General features: G+C 48.0%; 1 protein-coding gene across 1 annotated transcript in view; it reads right to left on the bottom strand.

Moving 5' to 3' along the window:
- The window catches only part of SLC38A9 (solute carrier family 38 member 9), a 345,812-nt gene that overhangs the window by 304,048 nt on the left and 25,568 nt on the right, over nucleotides 1-16,196 (bottom strand). Inside the window, exon 2 of the mRNA XM_085631309.1 lies at nucleotides 13,842-13,991. Within this exon, the coding sequence (XP_085487435.1) occupies nucleotides 13,842-13,945 (104 nt within the window). The 5' untranslated portion in view covers nucleotides 13,946-13,991. The remainder of the gene's footprint in view (nucleotides 1-13,841; nucleotides 13,992-16,196) is intronic.

Genomic DNA, 16,196 nt, shown 5'->3' on the forward strand with positions numbered 1-16,196 from the left:
CGAACTCAGAACCCTAACGGGAGTAGAGGAGGCGCCGGCCCATCACGGGAACAACAGCGACGAGATCAGGAGGGAGCGCTTGCGGCTGCCGGGGCCTTCCGTGAAGACTCACACAAAATCTCCACTGACTCTGAGGACAATGCTACTCACTCCGACTCTGAGCACAGTGCAATTCTTTTCCCCACGATCACACCGAGGACAGCTGATGATATGATCGACAACTGAATACAGGGGAAGAATCAACGAAGCTTGAGCCGGAGGATGTGGGACTTGGACTTGCCCTTGCCGATGGCGTGAGCCCTGCGCCTGAGACTATAGTATCCTTTAACTAATAATGCTTTTTGTGTATGTTGATGAGTTCCGGGTTTCTCAGGGGGTCGGTGGGGCTACAGCCTTCTATCCTATTGATACAACTGCTACACTCTGATGCACCTGGGTCGTGCATTATATGTGAAGGGGCTCCGTAACCCTCCCCATTGTGATGGAGTATGCCAATAATTATGTCCCCATCACATCTACACATACTTCCCTCCCCCCGGGGGCGAGGTACCGTAGAGCCGCTGGGTTGCAGACTCCCTTTTACGACCATGATTAGGTATTGGGGTGGCTACCCCCTTGCTTGCGTACGCACCGTTATTTGTTTTATATTAGTGGTATTTCAATGTTGGGCCCAGCGCAGTTTAGGCGCTGTGCCAAGTTTTGTTCCGGTTATGGGGAAGGGGACTCCTGGTCAGGTCTGCTCTACTGGGTACACGGGAACGGGAGACCCACAGTATACTTTGCAACATGGCAGGGAACGCTAACACAACAGGCTCGTATAACTTCATCACATTGAATGTACGGGGACTAGGTGCAATCCAGAAAAGGCACCGTATACATGCATTTCTCCTTCGTCAAAAGACACAGGTGGCGTTCCTCCAGGAATCCCACCTAACCGAATGTGAAACACAAAAGATGCGGAAAAAATGGAGGGGACATATTTATTCCACCAATTACTCAGCCTTCGCTAGGGGAGCGACTATTTGGATACGCCACGAGGTACCCTTTCTTTAACTGGAGCGCAGGGTAGACGACCAGGGTCGCTACATTCTGGTGAAGGGCACCCTCGATGGCTCCCCGGTGGTCCTTGGCAGCATTTATGCCCCCAACTTTGACCAGGACCGTTTCTTGGGTAAGGTGGGTGTGGCCTTAGCAGACAGGGACGGGATACCCTGGATACTAGGTGGGGATTGGAATGCGGTGCTGGACACTGAATTGAACAGGTCACACCCCCCCACCCCCCCCCCTGAATGGCACGAACGCTAGCAAACTAGCAGAGCAATTCACGACATGGACCAGCGGGTGGACACTCGGACGTGTGGCGCAGCCTTCACCCAACCCACAAGGAATATTCCTTTTACTCCCCCGGTACACAGTCTCCATACCAGAATAGACCGGTTCCTCTGTTCGAGATCCATCATTGCGAAGACCCACCACTCCACATATCTAGCAAAGACCTTCTCAGATCACAGCCCCAACGAGCTCACACTCCGCTGGGGCATGGTGCCTGCCCCAGTTCCCACATGGAGGTTGCATCCACACCTACTTAAAGACGCCCCATTCCGCACGACCCTGTCTAACACTATCACAAATTACTTGGCTGAAAACTGGAACACGGCCTCCTCCTATCTGACCGAGTGGGATGCATTGAAGGTGGTGGTAAGGGGGGCGACAATTGGATGGTTAGTGGGGGCTAGGCAAGAGACGCACCAAAGGCTGAAGGACGTTGAACATAAGTTACATACCCTGGAGAGGGAGGTAGTATCAGACCCTGCCAAACAGGGGGCATTGCAATCCGCACACATGGAGCATGCGGAAACGCTGGAGACACTGCGGACAATAGATTACAGGGCGTTTCTCCAACAAAAACATACCGAAGCGGACAGATCGGGTTCGTTACTTGCCCGCATAGTTAGAGACAGACCGTTATAACTAGAATCCGGACCCTAGAGGGACATATAGTCCACACTCAAGAAGAAATCAACGTGGCCTTCCATGATCACCTGGAAGCACTCTATGCAGCCCCTGTCCCGATAGAAAGCTCCTCAATCACTGAGTTTTTTCAAGACCTCCCCTTCCCAGTGCTATCTGCCGATGTGCAGAAAGAAATAGATGGCCCCATCACTCAACAAGAGATCCGCGTTGCGATCAAGGGTCTTAACCGTAACAAGACGCCTGGGATGGATGGGCTCCCTGTAGAATTTTACCAGACCTACTCTGAATCTTTAGTACCTGCACTGGAGGCTGTGTTTAAGACTGCTTTAGAGCTTGGCCGCTTGCCAGATTCCACCATGCAGGCATTGGTCGTGTCCATACCTAACCCAGGGCGGCACGGGCTAGAGCTGTCTAATTACAGACCCCTCTCTATGCTATCTACAGAATATAAAATCCTCAACAAGGCCCTGGCTAATCGCATACAACCCTATCTTACAACGCTCATCCACCAGGATCAGTGCGGCTTTCTACCAAACCGCAGCACCTCTTTGAACACCAGACGGCTACATTATGTAATGAAGGCCACCCCACGAGCTTATCAATACCAATATCAATACGCAGGATGTATGGCGTTGGACCTTAAACAGGCATTCAACTCCCTTTCCTGGGACTTCATGTTCGCGACTCTGAGACCGTTTAAATTCCCGGACGCATACCTTAAATGGGTCCGATTATTGTACACGCCAGAGCTCGCACGGGTCGATACATCTCAAATCAATATAACATCTATAGAGGCACGAGGCAGGGATGCCCTCTATCCCCCCTGCTGTTTGTCCTTGCATTGGAACCCTTGGCCCTGGCCCTGGCCCTAAGGGTTTCCGAGGACCGGCTTGGCATTCCTATTGATGGAGTGAGCCACCTGATGTCCATCTATGCAGACGACATACTCCTATACCTACGAGACCTGACCGCTGATAATGCCCCTCTCCCTAATATACTGGCCACCTTTCAGCGACTGTCGGGACTGGCCATAAACCCTGAGAAATCGACGAGCTATTTCTTCCAAGAGACACCGCATCTAACCCGCCTGCAGTTCGGCGCCTATACCCTACCGGTCACTCCTACCACCTTTAAATACCTTGGTATCCAGGTCTACAGGGCACAGGAGGATCAAATTGAGGGCAATATACAGCGAGCAATAACAGGGCTCCGTGCTAGTGTAGGGTTTTGGTCCTTTCTGCCTTTATCGGTGATGGGACGGATCGCTATCTCAAAAATGATGATGCTGCCTCGCCTATTATATTATTTTGTGAATCTACCCGTGATCCTCCCGCACTCCATTTTTAACACACTAAACACGATACTGGTGAGTCTTATCTGGGGCACTGGCCGCAGACGAATAAGTCTTCGAAAGCTCCAGCTGGCTGCGCGCAGTGGCGGTCTAGGAGTCCCTGACTTCCAGGGCTACTACTATGCAAGCCAGCTCCAGTGGCTCTCATACTGGACTGCAAGGAGGAACTTGCAGGAGATTGGGTTTACGTTGCAGAGGCTAGATCGAGGGAATTGCATTCCTTGTTGCTACCGAAGGCTAGGATTCCCCCGGATTGTCCTCCCCTGCTGAAGACCACCCTATTGTGTTGGAGGAAGGCCCTATCTTATACATCTACAGTGATCCGTATGCCGCGAACGTCCCCTCTCGGTATCCCTACACCGTCGGGTAGACTCACGAAGGCCAGACTGCGAGATTGGACAGACAGTGGGGTGGAGGGAGTGGGGGCATTCTTTGGGGACGGCGCCATGCTAGATCACGACTCTTTCCTACAGGCCATGGGGGCACCACGCTTATATCTCCTACACGCTACTGTAACGCATTACATCAGAACCGCTTGGGCCCCGCAGAGGACTGAACTCCCACAACACAAACTGGTACACCTACTATACTATATGGGACCCTGGGGGCATTTAGTACGTTGTCTATACACTGGAGTCAGGGCACATGCAGCAATCCCACTTACTTCCCTTAGGGAGCGTTGGGTGGAGGACTCAGGAGCTGAGATTACGGATAAAGTATGGAAGAGCATGCTGGAACACCCCCAATAAATATCGCGTAATGCGAAACTCAAATTTATTCAGACAATGATCCTTCATAGGTCATACCTCGCCCCAAAAAAGATACATCGCATGTTCTCAGACTCCCCTCACTTCTGCCCCCGTTGAAAGGGAGACGAGGCGGACTTTATTCATATGCTGTGGTCGTGCCCCTGCATACGGGGATACTGGGGGAGAGTCCGCAATTCATTGACAAGGGTAACGCAGCTCTCGGTTCCAGAAGAGGTCCTAAACTGCCTGGTGGGCCTTCGTCGGCGCTCAGGGGTGCAGAAGGAGAGGTTAAGGTTCTTGGACCTAGCACTCATTTTAGCAATTAGAGTACTTACTATGAGGTGGAAGTCCCCAAGATGCCCGGCGGTTGCTATTTGGCAAACTGACATGATACAGTGGGGACAGGCGGAGGGTGCAGCTCTTCGCAGAGAAGAAGAGAGAGGGCTAAGGAAACAGCCTATCTCATTGGAGTGGGAGGTTATGGAACTGGAAGCATTTGATCTATCCCCTACATAAGCTAACTTGACCCAGCAATGCGCAACAACGCCTTCTGGCTTCTCGGAGTCTGAAAATTACATGCGACCGAGATCAGAGGGAGGGCTGGCAGTTCACAACTTTGAGGCCTATTACCTCTCAGCACAACTACAGTGGCTCACGAAATGGGCAGCAAGCCATATTCGGGGGCTGGAGGAACCAAGAGAGGACTCCGTGACCCTGAGTGCGATAGCCCAGATCGCACGGAGGCTGCCTGTTCGCCCTTCAACCCTACCCCTGGAACTACGCACGGCCCGCCAGTGCTGGCATAGGTATCCGAGACGTGCCAAAATAAGATGCCCCTTGCTCCGGAAATTTGTCTACTTATGTGTGACGCCCTGCCACATGGAGGTAGTTGGCAGGGACTGACAGTTTGAGCGGAACAGGGGCTGGATACTTTAGGTGATTGTAGGAGAGTAGGGTCTGCACTTATGTTGCCCCCACTTTTTTTCTGATGAATACACTGGTTTCTGGCCATAGTCTGGCTGGGTCCCTGCTAATCAGTGCCCCAGTCTCACTGATCTCTCTAAACAACTTGGTGTGCATATTAGATGCACTAGTGATTGGATACTGTGGTACCTTAGGAGCCCCTAGTATATGGTACCTTAGGTACCTAGGGCATTGGTACTTCACAGGCCTACCAGGGGCTGCAGCATGTATTATTCCACCCCTGGGAAGCATTCTCAATCTGACACCACAGGCCTGCTACTGCAGCCTGTGTGAGGTAGTGTTAGCACTCCTCACTGAGGTATAGGTTCCTATATCTCACCATACACACACATATAAATCTATCAGCCACCCCTCTTGCAGGTCCTAACAATCCTGAGGGCAGGGTGCTTGGTTTACTATGTGAGAGAGTGCTTCTGCATGAGCAGGACCCCTCTGCAGCTGGCAGAGTCTATTCTCTGCTACTGTTTGTGGATGCGGTTAAACCATATACTCTTAAGCACATTATAACTTCGCGGTAAATGCTAACTTTGGAATGACTGCATCAAAACATGTCGTGTTTGGTGTCAAACAACTTGGAATCATACCCCCACACCAGTAACTGGTGTGGGAGTATGATCCCACCCTTCTAGAGGGGATGGCATGTACCCACTGTAGTAAACAGTAGAAATCTTCTAGAGCCCTGGCATCACAAAATGGATGCCACCAGCACAGACACTGGGCTGCTTTCCTGCTGCTGACGAAACTCGCAGTGGAGGAAGCCCAACAAAAGGCATCCTGTCACAGGGAGGTGTCACCACATTCCAGACAGGATTTAGTGTATTGGAGCTGGGTGGGTGCACTCTTAGAGTGCTTTGAAGTCCTGCACTGGGGGAGCAGTAGGCTCCTCTGTGCATATGCCAGCTCAAACCGGTTCAGGGGCTACCTGCCCCTGCTCTGGCGCGAAACTGGACAAAGGGAAGTGGGTGTAACCACCCACTACCCTGACCCTCCTAGAGGAGTGGTCATAGAGCTAGTCCCTCCCCTATCTTCACTATAAGATAGCAAGCATTGCCAATGCAATTCAGATTACCCTGGACGACGCTCTACAAAGAAGAATCCTGGCCCTTCGAAGTTCCACTATCTCTGGAAGACTGAAGAATCTCCCTTGGAGTCAAGGAGTGACTCCCCTGCTTGGCAGGCACCAATAACTTCAATCAACGGTTGCAAACTTCACCGCTCCCGCCGGAGTCCGAAGTCCCTGCGGCCCCAGAAGCGGATTTTCTGACCTCTCGACGGCCATTTTGAGTCCCCAGCGAGGCTGTGGCATCTGGACCCCACGAGTGACGAGGAACAGCAATACCTGGGAACCGTGAACTGATTTCGAGTGCAAACCCTACACAACGTTCTACGAACTTGTGCTTTGGACCATTTGTGGCCCAGGTCCCTGGCAGGTCTCGTTCCAAAAATCAGCGGCCTACCCCGTCCCGAGTGACCGTGGGCTCCTGTGAAACTGTTCCTGTGAAGGCGTCTTCGCGGTTACTTGCCTGTTGCCTAGTGACTCTCCCGAAGACTTTCTAACCGACTTCAAGGGCTCTCCTGGTTGCTCTGGGCCTGCCCTCAATTACCCTCGCTGGGTAAGTCCATCAGACCTTGCTGGTCTGCATCACCGACTATCTTCAGTTCACATGAGACTTGCAGTTGCCAAGGCTTGTTGGCTCCAATCCGGTTGCCGACACCGTCATCAGCTGCAGACGTCGCGGGACACTACGAATTCAGCTGCTGGTCATCGTCGATCCCTCCTGGACCTCGTGAGCAAAGAGACAAAACACCATCGACGACCTGAAGCAACGCGACATCTGTGGTCATCTATCTTGCTGGCCACCGGTCACTGGCAAGTGACTTTGAACACTGTCCCCTCAATTTTGAGGTCCTCTTCATCTTCAATCCACCTTTGGATTCCAGCGGACACCTCTTCAGTCGTCTCAAGCAGCAAGTCTTCACTGGTCTCCATTGAAAACAGCATCGCGACCGACACCAAAAGACACCTATGCACCCGGCTTCCCTGGGTGAGGTAAATCGTGCACTCCGGTGCCCAAGTGTGTGTTGGCCCTCGAAATACTTACCCTGTAAGTGGCTTGCTTGTTGACTTCTTCGAAAGTACCCTAAAACTTTAAAATACAAACCGCGACTTGCTCCATTGTAACCTATAGGAAATCCGCGGCTGTGTTTAGACACTGCACGCGTCTCCCGTGGGCTCGTTACTTACTTGCTAACACTGCAGTAGTAAACCCCCAGCGATTCCCATGGCCCTAGGCTTTGTAATTTTGTAAGTCGACTTTGTTAAACCATTTTTTTAGTATATGGTCTGGTACGCCCCTAGGGCTCCAGCCATATTTGTGCTTAATTTATTGAGAACTACATATATATTTGATATATATACCTGTGTGGTGTCCTATTCATTTGGTATTTCAAGATATTATAAGGTAAAACAAGCTGCTTTACATTCCTCAGAGACTTAGCCTGAAGGCTGCTCTCCACAGCTACCACTAGGATAGCTTTCTTTAAAAGGTTGTCTTAAACCTATCTACCATAAGAGTCGAATTGGACTGGTGCAAGGTGGCCACTATAACTAGTGACCGTCATATGCCAGGCCAACTTCTCACAGTGATTTGTTTGAAGAGGGCGCCATGATCACATTCAATGATCTACAAGATCGGTATGACTTACTCAGGGGGGATATCCTATTGCATTCTGCCCTCACCGCGGCCAATCGAAAACATTGGGGGGAGGGACTCACGGAGCCACCGTCATTAGGGTGTCAATATCTGGTCATGGCGGCACGGACGATTAAAGCGGTCACGTGCATCTATAGACGAATAACGCGGGAAACGCTACTACCCTTAACGGAGCTGCAATTAAAATGGGAAGCAGACATCGGGGAGTACATCCCAGAAAAGTCATGGGGGGAGATAGTAGAGATGGCTTGGAAGAGCACCAGAAATGCCATATTCCAATGAATGCATTTGTACATACTACACAGAGCATACCTTACCCCGGAGAAGATTAATCAGTATTTTAATTCTCAAGAGGCGGCTTGTCCGCGATGTAATAGAGAGGGAGATGGGTTTAGACATATGCTCTGGGATTGCCCACAGTTAGGTAGCTTCAGGGTGGAGGTAACTATGCTGCTGGCAGATATCACTGACAGGGAAGAAGAGGCATCGCAGGGATACTGCCTGTTACACAGGTTCCCACACGTAACGAAAAACAAAATCAAGAGCAAATTCATAGATATGGGATTAGTACAAGCCAAAAGGGATATAACCATGCACTGGAAAGCAAAACAAGGGCCAAATACAACCAGATGGAAGAAAGAACTCATTAAGTGGGCAGGGTGAAGGAATAGTTAGGATGCAGATAGCACAATGAACGAAAAGCGAGAAGGCGCTGGAGGCGGCTAGAGCATGGGAATCCTTGGTGGCCTTACTTCGAACCCCAGAGGATACTAACGATGAAGAATCAATTGAAGAGCCCCCGGTAGGAGCAAATTAGGCAATTTACACCCATGACCATCAACAAGCCCCAGAGAATTGGTGAGCAACCATAGTGCACCGCCGTCTCGATAGAACAAGGGTTCCTAAAGTGGTGCCTCTGATATTCGCAAGCGTTACAACAAACAATTGATGGACGGAATGCTGACAATGCAAACATTCTCCCCCAGTCAAGAGATCTGGGTTAAATCCATCGTTCTTTTGCCCACTACACCACCCCAGTTTAGACATGGCCATATGCAAATCAGTCTTGACCCTGTGCCTCATGGGAACAGTCCAGCCCGAACTGCCAAGCCATGTCTTCCCTGGACCGGAATCAAGCATCCTAGGACCGGTTTCTGGCTATCAGCCGTCATCAGCCAGGATAGCTTGACTCCAGTGGCGTAGTGAGCACGGGTCCCACGTCTGGGAATACCCATCCCACTTAGGGCGAAAAGCGTTACAACAAACAATTGATGGACGGAATGCTGACAATGCAAACATTCTCCCCCAGTCAAGAGATCTGGGTTAAATCCATCGTTCTTTTGCCCACTACACCACCCCAGTTTAGACATGGCCATATGCAAATCAGTCTTGACCCTGTGCCTCATGGGAACAGTCCAGCCCGAACTGCCAAGCCATGTCTTCCCTGGACCGGAATCAAGCATCCTAGGACCGGTTTCTGGCTATCAGCCGTCATCAGCCAGGATAGCTTGACTCCAGTGGCGTAGTGAGCACGGGTCCCACGTCTGGGAATACCCATCCCACTTAGGGCGAAAAGCGTTACAACAAACAATTGATGGACGGAATGCTGACAATGCAAACATTCTCCCCCAGTCAAGAGATCTGGGTTAAATCCATCGTTCTTTTGCCCACTACACCACCCCAGTTTAGACATGGCCATATGCAAATCAGTCTTGACCCTGTGCCTCATGGGAACAGTCCAGCCCGAACTGCCAAGCCATGTCTTCCCTGGACCGGAATCAAGCATCCTAGGACCGGTTTCTGGCTATCAGCCGTCATCAGCCAGGATAGCTTGACTCCAGTGGCGTAGTGAGCACGGGTCCCACGTCTGGGAATACCCATCCCACTTAGGGCGAAAAGCGTTACAACAAACAATTGATGGACGGAATGCTGACAATGCAAACATTCTCCCCCAGTCAAGAGATCTGGGTTAAATCCATCGTTCTTTTGCCCACTACACCACCCCAGTTTAGACATGGCCATATGCAAATCAGTCTTGACCCTGTGCCTCATGGGAACAGTCCAGCCCGAACTGCCAAGCCATGTCTTCCCTGGACCGGAATCAAGCATCCTAGGACCGGTTTCTGGCTATCAGCCGTCATCAGCCAGGATAGCTTGACTCCAGTGGCGTAGTGAGCACGGGTCCCACGTCTGGGAATACCCATCCCACTTAGGGCGAAAAGCGTTACAACAAACAATTGATGGACGGAATGCTGACAATGCAAACATTCTCCCCCAGTCAAGAGATCTGGGTTAAATCCATCGTTCTTTTGCCCACTACACCACCCCAGTTTAGACATGGCCATATGCAAATCAGTCTTGACCCTGTGCCTCATGGGAACAGTCCAGCCCGAACTGCCAAGCCATGTCTTCCCTGGACCGGAATCAAGCATCCTAGGACCGGTTTCTGGCTATCAGCCGTCATCAGCCAGGATAGCTTGACTCCAGTGGCGTAGTGAGCACGGGTCCCACGTCTGGGAATACCCATCCCACTTAGGGCGAAAAGCGTTACAACAAACAATTGATGGACGGAATGCTGACAATGCAAACATTCTCCCCCAGTCAAGAGATCTGGGTTAAATCCATCGTTCTTTTGCCCACTACACCACCCCAGTTTAGACATGGCCATATGCAAATCAGTCTTGACCCTGTGCCTCATGGGAACAGTCCAGCCCGAACTGCCAAGCCATGTCTTCCCTGGACCGGAATCAAGCATCCTAGGACCGGTTTCTGGCTATCAGCCGTCATCAGCCAGGATAGCTTGACTCCAGTGGCGTAGTGAGCACGGGTCCCACGTCTGGGAATACCCATCCCACTTAGGGCGAAAAGCGTTACAACAAACAATTGATGGACGGAATGCTGACAATGCAAACATTCTCCCCCAGTCAAGAGATCTGGGTTAAATCCATCGTTCTTTTGCCCACTACACCACCCCAGTTTAGACATGGCCATATGCAAATCAGTCTTGACCCTGTGCCTCATGGGAACAGTCCAGCCCGAACTGCCAAGCCATGTCTTCCCTGGACCGGAATCAAGCATCCTAGGACCGGTTTCTGGCTATCAGCCGTCATCAGCCAGGATAGCTTGACTCCAGTGGCGTAGTGAGCACGGGTCCCACGTCTGGGAATACCCATCCCACTTAGGGCGAAAAGCGTTACAACAAACAATTGATGGACGGAATGCTGACAATGCAAACATTCTCCCCCAGTCAAGAGATCTGGGTTAAATCCATCGTTCTTTTGCCCACTACACCACCCCAGTTTAGACATGGCCATATGCAAATCAGTCTTGACCCTGTGCCTCATGGGAACAGTCCAGCCCGAACTGCCAAGCCATGTCTTCCCTGGACCGGAATCAAGCATCCTAGGACCGGTTTCTGGCTATCAGCCGTCATCAGCCAGGATAGCTTGACTCCAGTGGCGTAGTGAGCACGGGTCCCACGTCTGGGAATACCGGGAGTTCGGGCTGGACTGTTCCCATGAGGCACAGGGTCAAGACTGATTTGCATATGGCCATGTCTAAACTGGGGTGGTGTAGTGGGCAAAAGAACGATGGATTTAACCCAGATCTCTTGACTGGGGGAGAATGTGTGCATTGTCAGCATTCCGTCCATCAATTGTTTGTTGTAACGCTTTTCGCCCTAAGTGGGATGGGTATTCCCAGACGTGGGACCCGTGCTCACTACGCCACTGGAGTCAAGCTATCCTGGCTGATGACGGCTGATAGCCAGAAACCGGTCCTAGGATGCTTGATTCCGGTCCAGGGAAGACATGGCTTGGCAGTTCGGGCTGGACTGTTCCCATGAGGCACAGGGTCAAGACTGATTTGCATATGGCCATGTCTAAACTGGGGTGGTGTAGTGGGCAAAAGAACGATGGATTTAACCCAGATCTCTTGACTGGGGGAGAATGTGTGCATTGTCAGCATTCCGTCCATCAATTGTTTGTTGTAACGCTCTGATATTCGCAAAGCACAACCTGTACCAGAAGCTAATCACAAATGAGGAATATGTATATAAGTGACACGGCTGGGGGAGGGAAAGGAGGTGGGGAGTTGGCGGGGTAGTTAGAAGATGAGAATGTTGATGTAAAGAATGATCCAAGGACTGACCATAAATGAGCATAGCTTTTGTACAACTGGGGGAGGAGGGAGGTCTTGTGAGTACAGCAAGGGCCTGAGTCTTCTCTATGTTGTTGCACTATGGAGCTGTACATATCAGAGTCCAGTAATTGTATATCCAAATGTAGGATAAATGTGATACATTGATGGTCTCTGGAAAAGTCTGTAAACCCCAATAAAGTTGGTTTACAAAAAAAAACAAAAAAACAATGGACCCTTCCATATCAGCCAATGACTTGACCAAATAGTTTTTGTTCAAAATGACCTCATAAGAGACACCCTAACTACACTCCTTTCTCTCAGATCCTAGAAAAGGTATAGAGAAGATTATACAGATCTTTGACAAATTTGGTAAGGCTTCGGGACTCTGCATGAACAGATCTAATACATCCCTTTTGCCTTGCATTTGATAGGCATGACAGACCATGATGTGGCACAGAGTGAAAGATGGAGAATCGAATGGACACTACACACCTTCAAGTACATGTAGGTTAGACTACATAGAGACCCTATGAGACTACTTGATGGCAACTACACTCAAGTTGTCACAGTTTAACACAGCATCTCAGCTTTGTGGCGTCGGCTACCAAAAGCTGTTATGGGACATGTAGAATCTATATTATTTTGCTAACGTTACACCTGGGCAGTCCAACCCTCCCATTGCCGGAGAGCAGATAGGAGTACCCGATTTGTAATAGGACTACACGGCAGCCTCAATGAATGACCAAGTGGGCAATCACACTAAAACCATCAGAGGCAAGCATAATCGTAATAGCAAGATGCCCTACATCACTAGCTGAGCGAATGTGTTTTTTATATTGTTAAAGACTGATTAGCTCCCTCAACAATAAAGTTTTACTAAAACCCATGACAAAACAAAGCAAGCATTGACAAAGCCAAGAGGCTGGCACCCAAAGGCAGATCTATTGGCTTTGCCAAGGTTTGTTCTTTGATGTAAGGGACTAGACAGAGCTCACCTTTTTTTCTCAGCAATTGAAGGTGCCCATGGAGCCTCTTACACAATTGTTAGAGCACAACTAATGGATAAAGGGCACACTGACCATAGAAAGGCATGATTTGCTAGTCAAGCAAGCACCAACAGCAATATCTCAAAAAACAGAATGTAGTTGCAAGTTGAGGTGTGCATGAGGGAAACAGTGCCCTGTGTGGCTGGCAACTTACTGTTACACGGATGCAGTCTTACCAATGTGACCATTCCTTCTACTGGTTCCGAGCAGCATCCCATTGCTCATAGCAGGATTTTGCAAGCATCTTCCTGCCATACGCATTCCCTCAGCCATAATCATTTGATGCCCTCTAAATCTGCCTAATTACGTAAATTAAACACAACTGAACTATGCTTATTTTCACTCATGTAGTGGAGTCTGGCGGTGTTTTTTGGGAATATAGCCAAATTCGTAGGCAAAATATAAAAAAGGACTATTGCCACATAATTGGCTATTCTTTCATAAAAAAGGAATAACTCCTGTTGGTTTCGCATTTTTCTGATACCCTATCCATGCAGTTTAATGTACTTAGGCTCTCCATAACATTGGTGAACACTTACATCATTAACCCACCAACAGGTGTGTGGCTTCAGACACAAAGCACAAGACCAGCTGTTTGCCTGCATCTTTACTATTTTGTAGAGAAGGTATATGTGAACTATAAAGTAAGCACGGACAGTGTATGACTCAGTTGATTTGTAAGCCAAGGCAAAACGAGGCAACAGACCAGGAAGGTACCATCAAGGGGACATGGTCATGTGAAGGACTGGCAAAATGTCACTTTGCACAGGGGACTGAAAGTCCTTGCCATGGAACTGCAGAAACAGTTACTTTCTCTGCCGATGGTGCTGCATTCATTGTTCTTGAACATAAATAACTGCTTTATCATTCTTGCACCACTTACCTTCGAGTTCTTGGGTCTATGGAGTCACAGGGGTTTCTTTCAACTCTGGCAATGCTTTCTTCAGATGCTGAGGGGTGTAGGAGAGGCTTGGAATCATCTTCCATGATGGATTTATGAAGATATCTCCCCGACTGCCAGTCTCAAAGTGTCCTGTGTGAAAATGTAAGCATTTAATCATAATATTGTATAATATAGTTAATTATAAATGTACTATATACACAAATATATATTAATATGTATGTGTGTGTATATAGAAATCCCTGACTAAAATTGAAATATTTAACATACTTGATTGATCCAACTGATAACATATATACAATATTGTGGAATCAAAGGGTTTTATATTTGGAATACTTTTGAATATATTTGATATGATGGGACTTATATAACAATAGTTAATATATAAGGATACAAGTGTTTCTGACTGAAACCGGCAATCATTAGTACAGCACGATGCTAGTATTGATGAGCATTAAATGTTATTTTAATAATCTAGTAATTTAACCCTTACATTTTATCTTGTATTCAAACATGGATTTTATCTTTCAAAGTATTTATTATGAATCATGTACGTTACATTATTTCAGTATTAACAAATTGATGAATTGTAATTTCTTCTATGTCTATGGTTGCTACAAACACGTGATCTAAAGTAATCAGCACTTGTCACTTTAAATTGTTAAGTCGAGCCGAAACGTTATGGCGACACTGCGGAAATAAAGGAGTAACTGCACTTACTACATGCTCCGTGTCCGTCGTTTTGGGTGTGAAAATCCGGAACATAAAATACGGAGAGCAGTAATATATTATATATATATATATATATATATATATTTTTTTTTTATTATCTACTGGCGGTCGCCAGTAGATAGTTATAGCTAGGACTGTGTTTCCATAGGAAATCTCAAAATTCTATTTTGAATAACTTTGGCGCCGGTTGACGAATCTTCGCGAATTTTCATAACTAATTGGGCGCTCCGCTCAGCTCCTACCCTGAAAGTCTCGGGGGGGGATTCGTCAAGCGGGGGCCGAGAAAAAAGGGGGGTCCCAAAACGCGTTTTCCCCATGCATTTTCCCATAGGACCTTTAGTCGAAGGTACAGCCCAAACGGCTGAACAGAATTACTTGAAATTTGGCAAAGAGGTAGTCCTCAGGTCAGGGATGTGCCTTTTGCATATATGGAGTCAATCTGTTCAGTAGTTCCTGAGAAAATTGCAGTTAAAAGCACATACATATCTATAGCCGCGCACCGTGCGCTCACCTTGCGCGCACCCTAACGTGCGCAAGCGTAATTCTGATTGGTTGTTACATGTCAGTCAACGTTCGAATCGGTCGAAATCAGGAAGTGTCGGCCGCCATTTTGTTTGTTTTCAGTGCGAGAGTGGAAAAGGAAGGTGGTGAACGTGAAAAGGGGGCCCGGTAGAGAGTTTCTGACCCCCTAGCCTTTGTCAGGGGGTCCCTGAAGGACCCCGAAGGCAGAAAAAAACATTTAAAACATTTTTTTTTTTAAATCGCGGGGGTGCGCGCACGGTGAAAACCCCCAAAAAAAACATTTCATACGTAGTTTATTGAAAAATAAATATATACAAAAAATAATAATACATACATAACTTAGCATTTAAAAAAACGTACACATTCACTGAAAAAACCATAGGTTTCACACATGTTATAGTTAGGTGGATATTTCACTCGTAAAAAACCAATGAAATTCCACCGTTATAGCTAGTTCAGATAACTATTACTCGCGCGACCGCCACTCTATCACAAGGATGATGTCATCAGTGATGTCAAGAGTGATGCCACTGATCATGTCATGAGTGATGTAAAATGTGACGTCATGAGCAGAGGATTGCGGGCATGCGAGTTATAGTTATCTGAACTAACTATAACGGTGGAATTTCATTGGTTTTTTACGAGTGAAATATCCACCTAACTATAACATGTGTGAAACCTATGGTTTTTAAGTGAATATATATATATATACATACAAACACACACATATATACCCATACACACACACTCACATGTAGAATATACACACACATATACATGAAAAGGCTGACATTTAACTCATATAAAACCAGAGAAATTCGTCTGTTATAGTTAGATGAGCTAGCTATAACTTGAGCCCCCGCAATGCACTACTGATGTCACATATTTCAACACTTATGACATGGTCAGTGACATCACTCATGACATCACTGATGACATCTCAAATGACATCACTGATGACATCAACCAGTGACTGAGTTTCTCTAAAACGTTTAAGAATGTTATATATATACATACATACATATACATACACATACATATACACATGCCGCGGTGTATTGAAGAATGAGTGGCTGTGTGAGT

The sequence above is a fragment of the Triturus cristatus genome, chromosome 2_1 (genome assembly GCF_964204655.1).
Source record: "Triturus cristatus chromosome 2_1, aTriCri1.1, whole genome shotgun sequence".
Classification (NCBI taxonomy): Eukaryota; Metazoa; Chordata; class Amphibia; order Caudata; family Salamandridae; genus Triturus; species Triturus cristatus.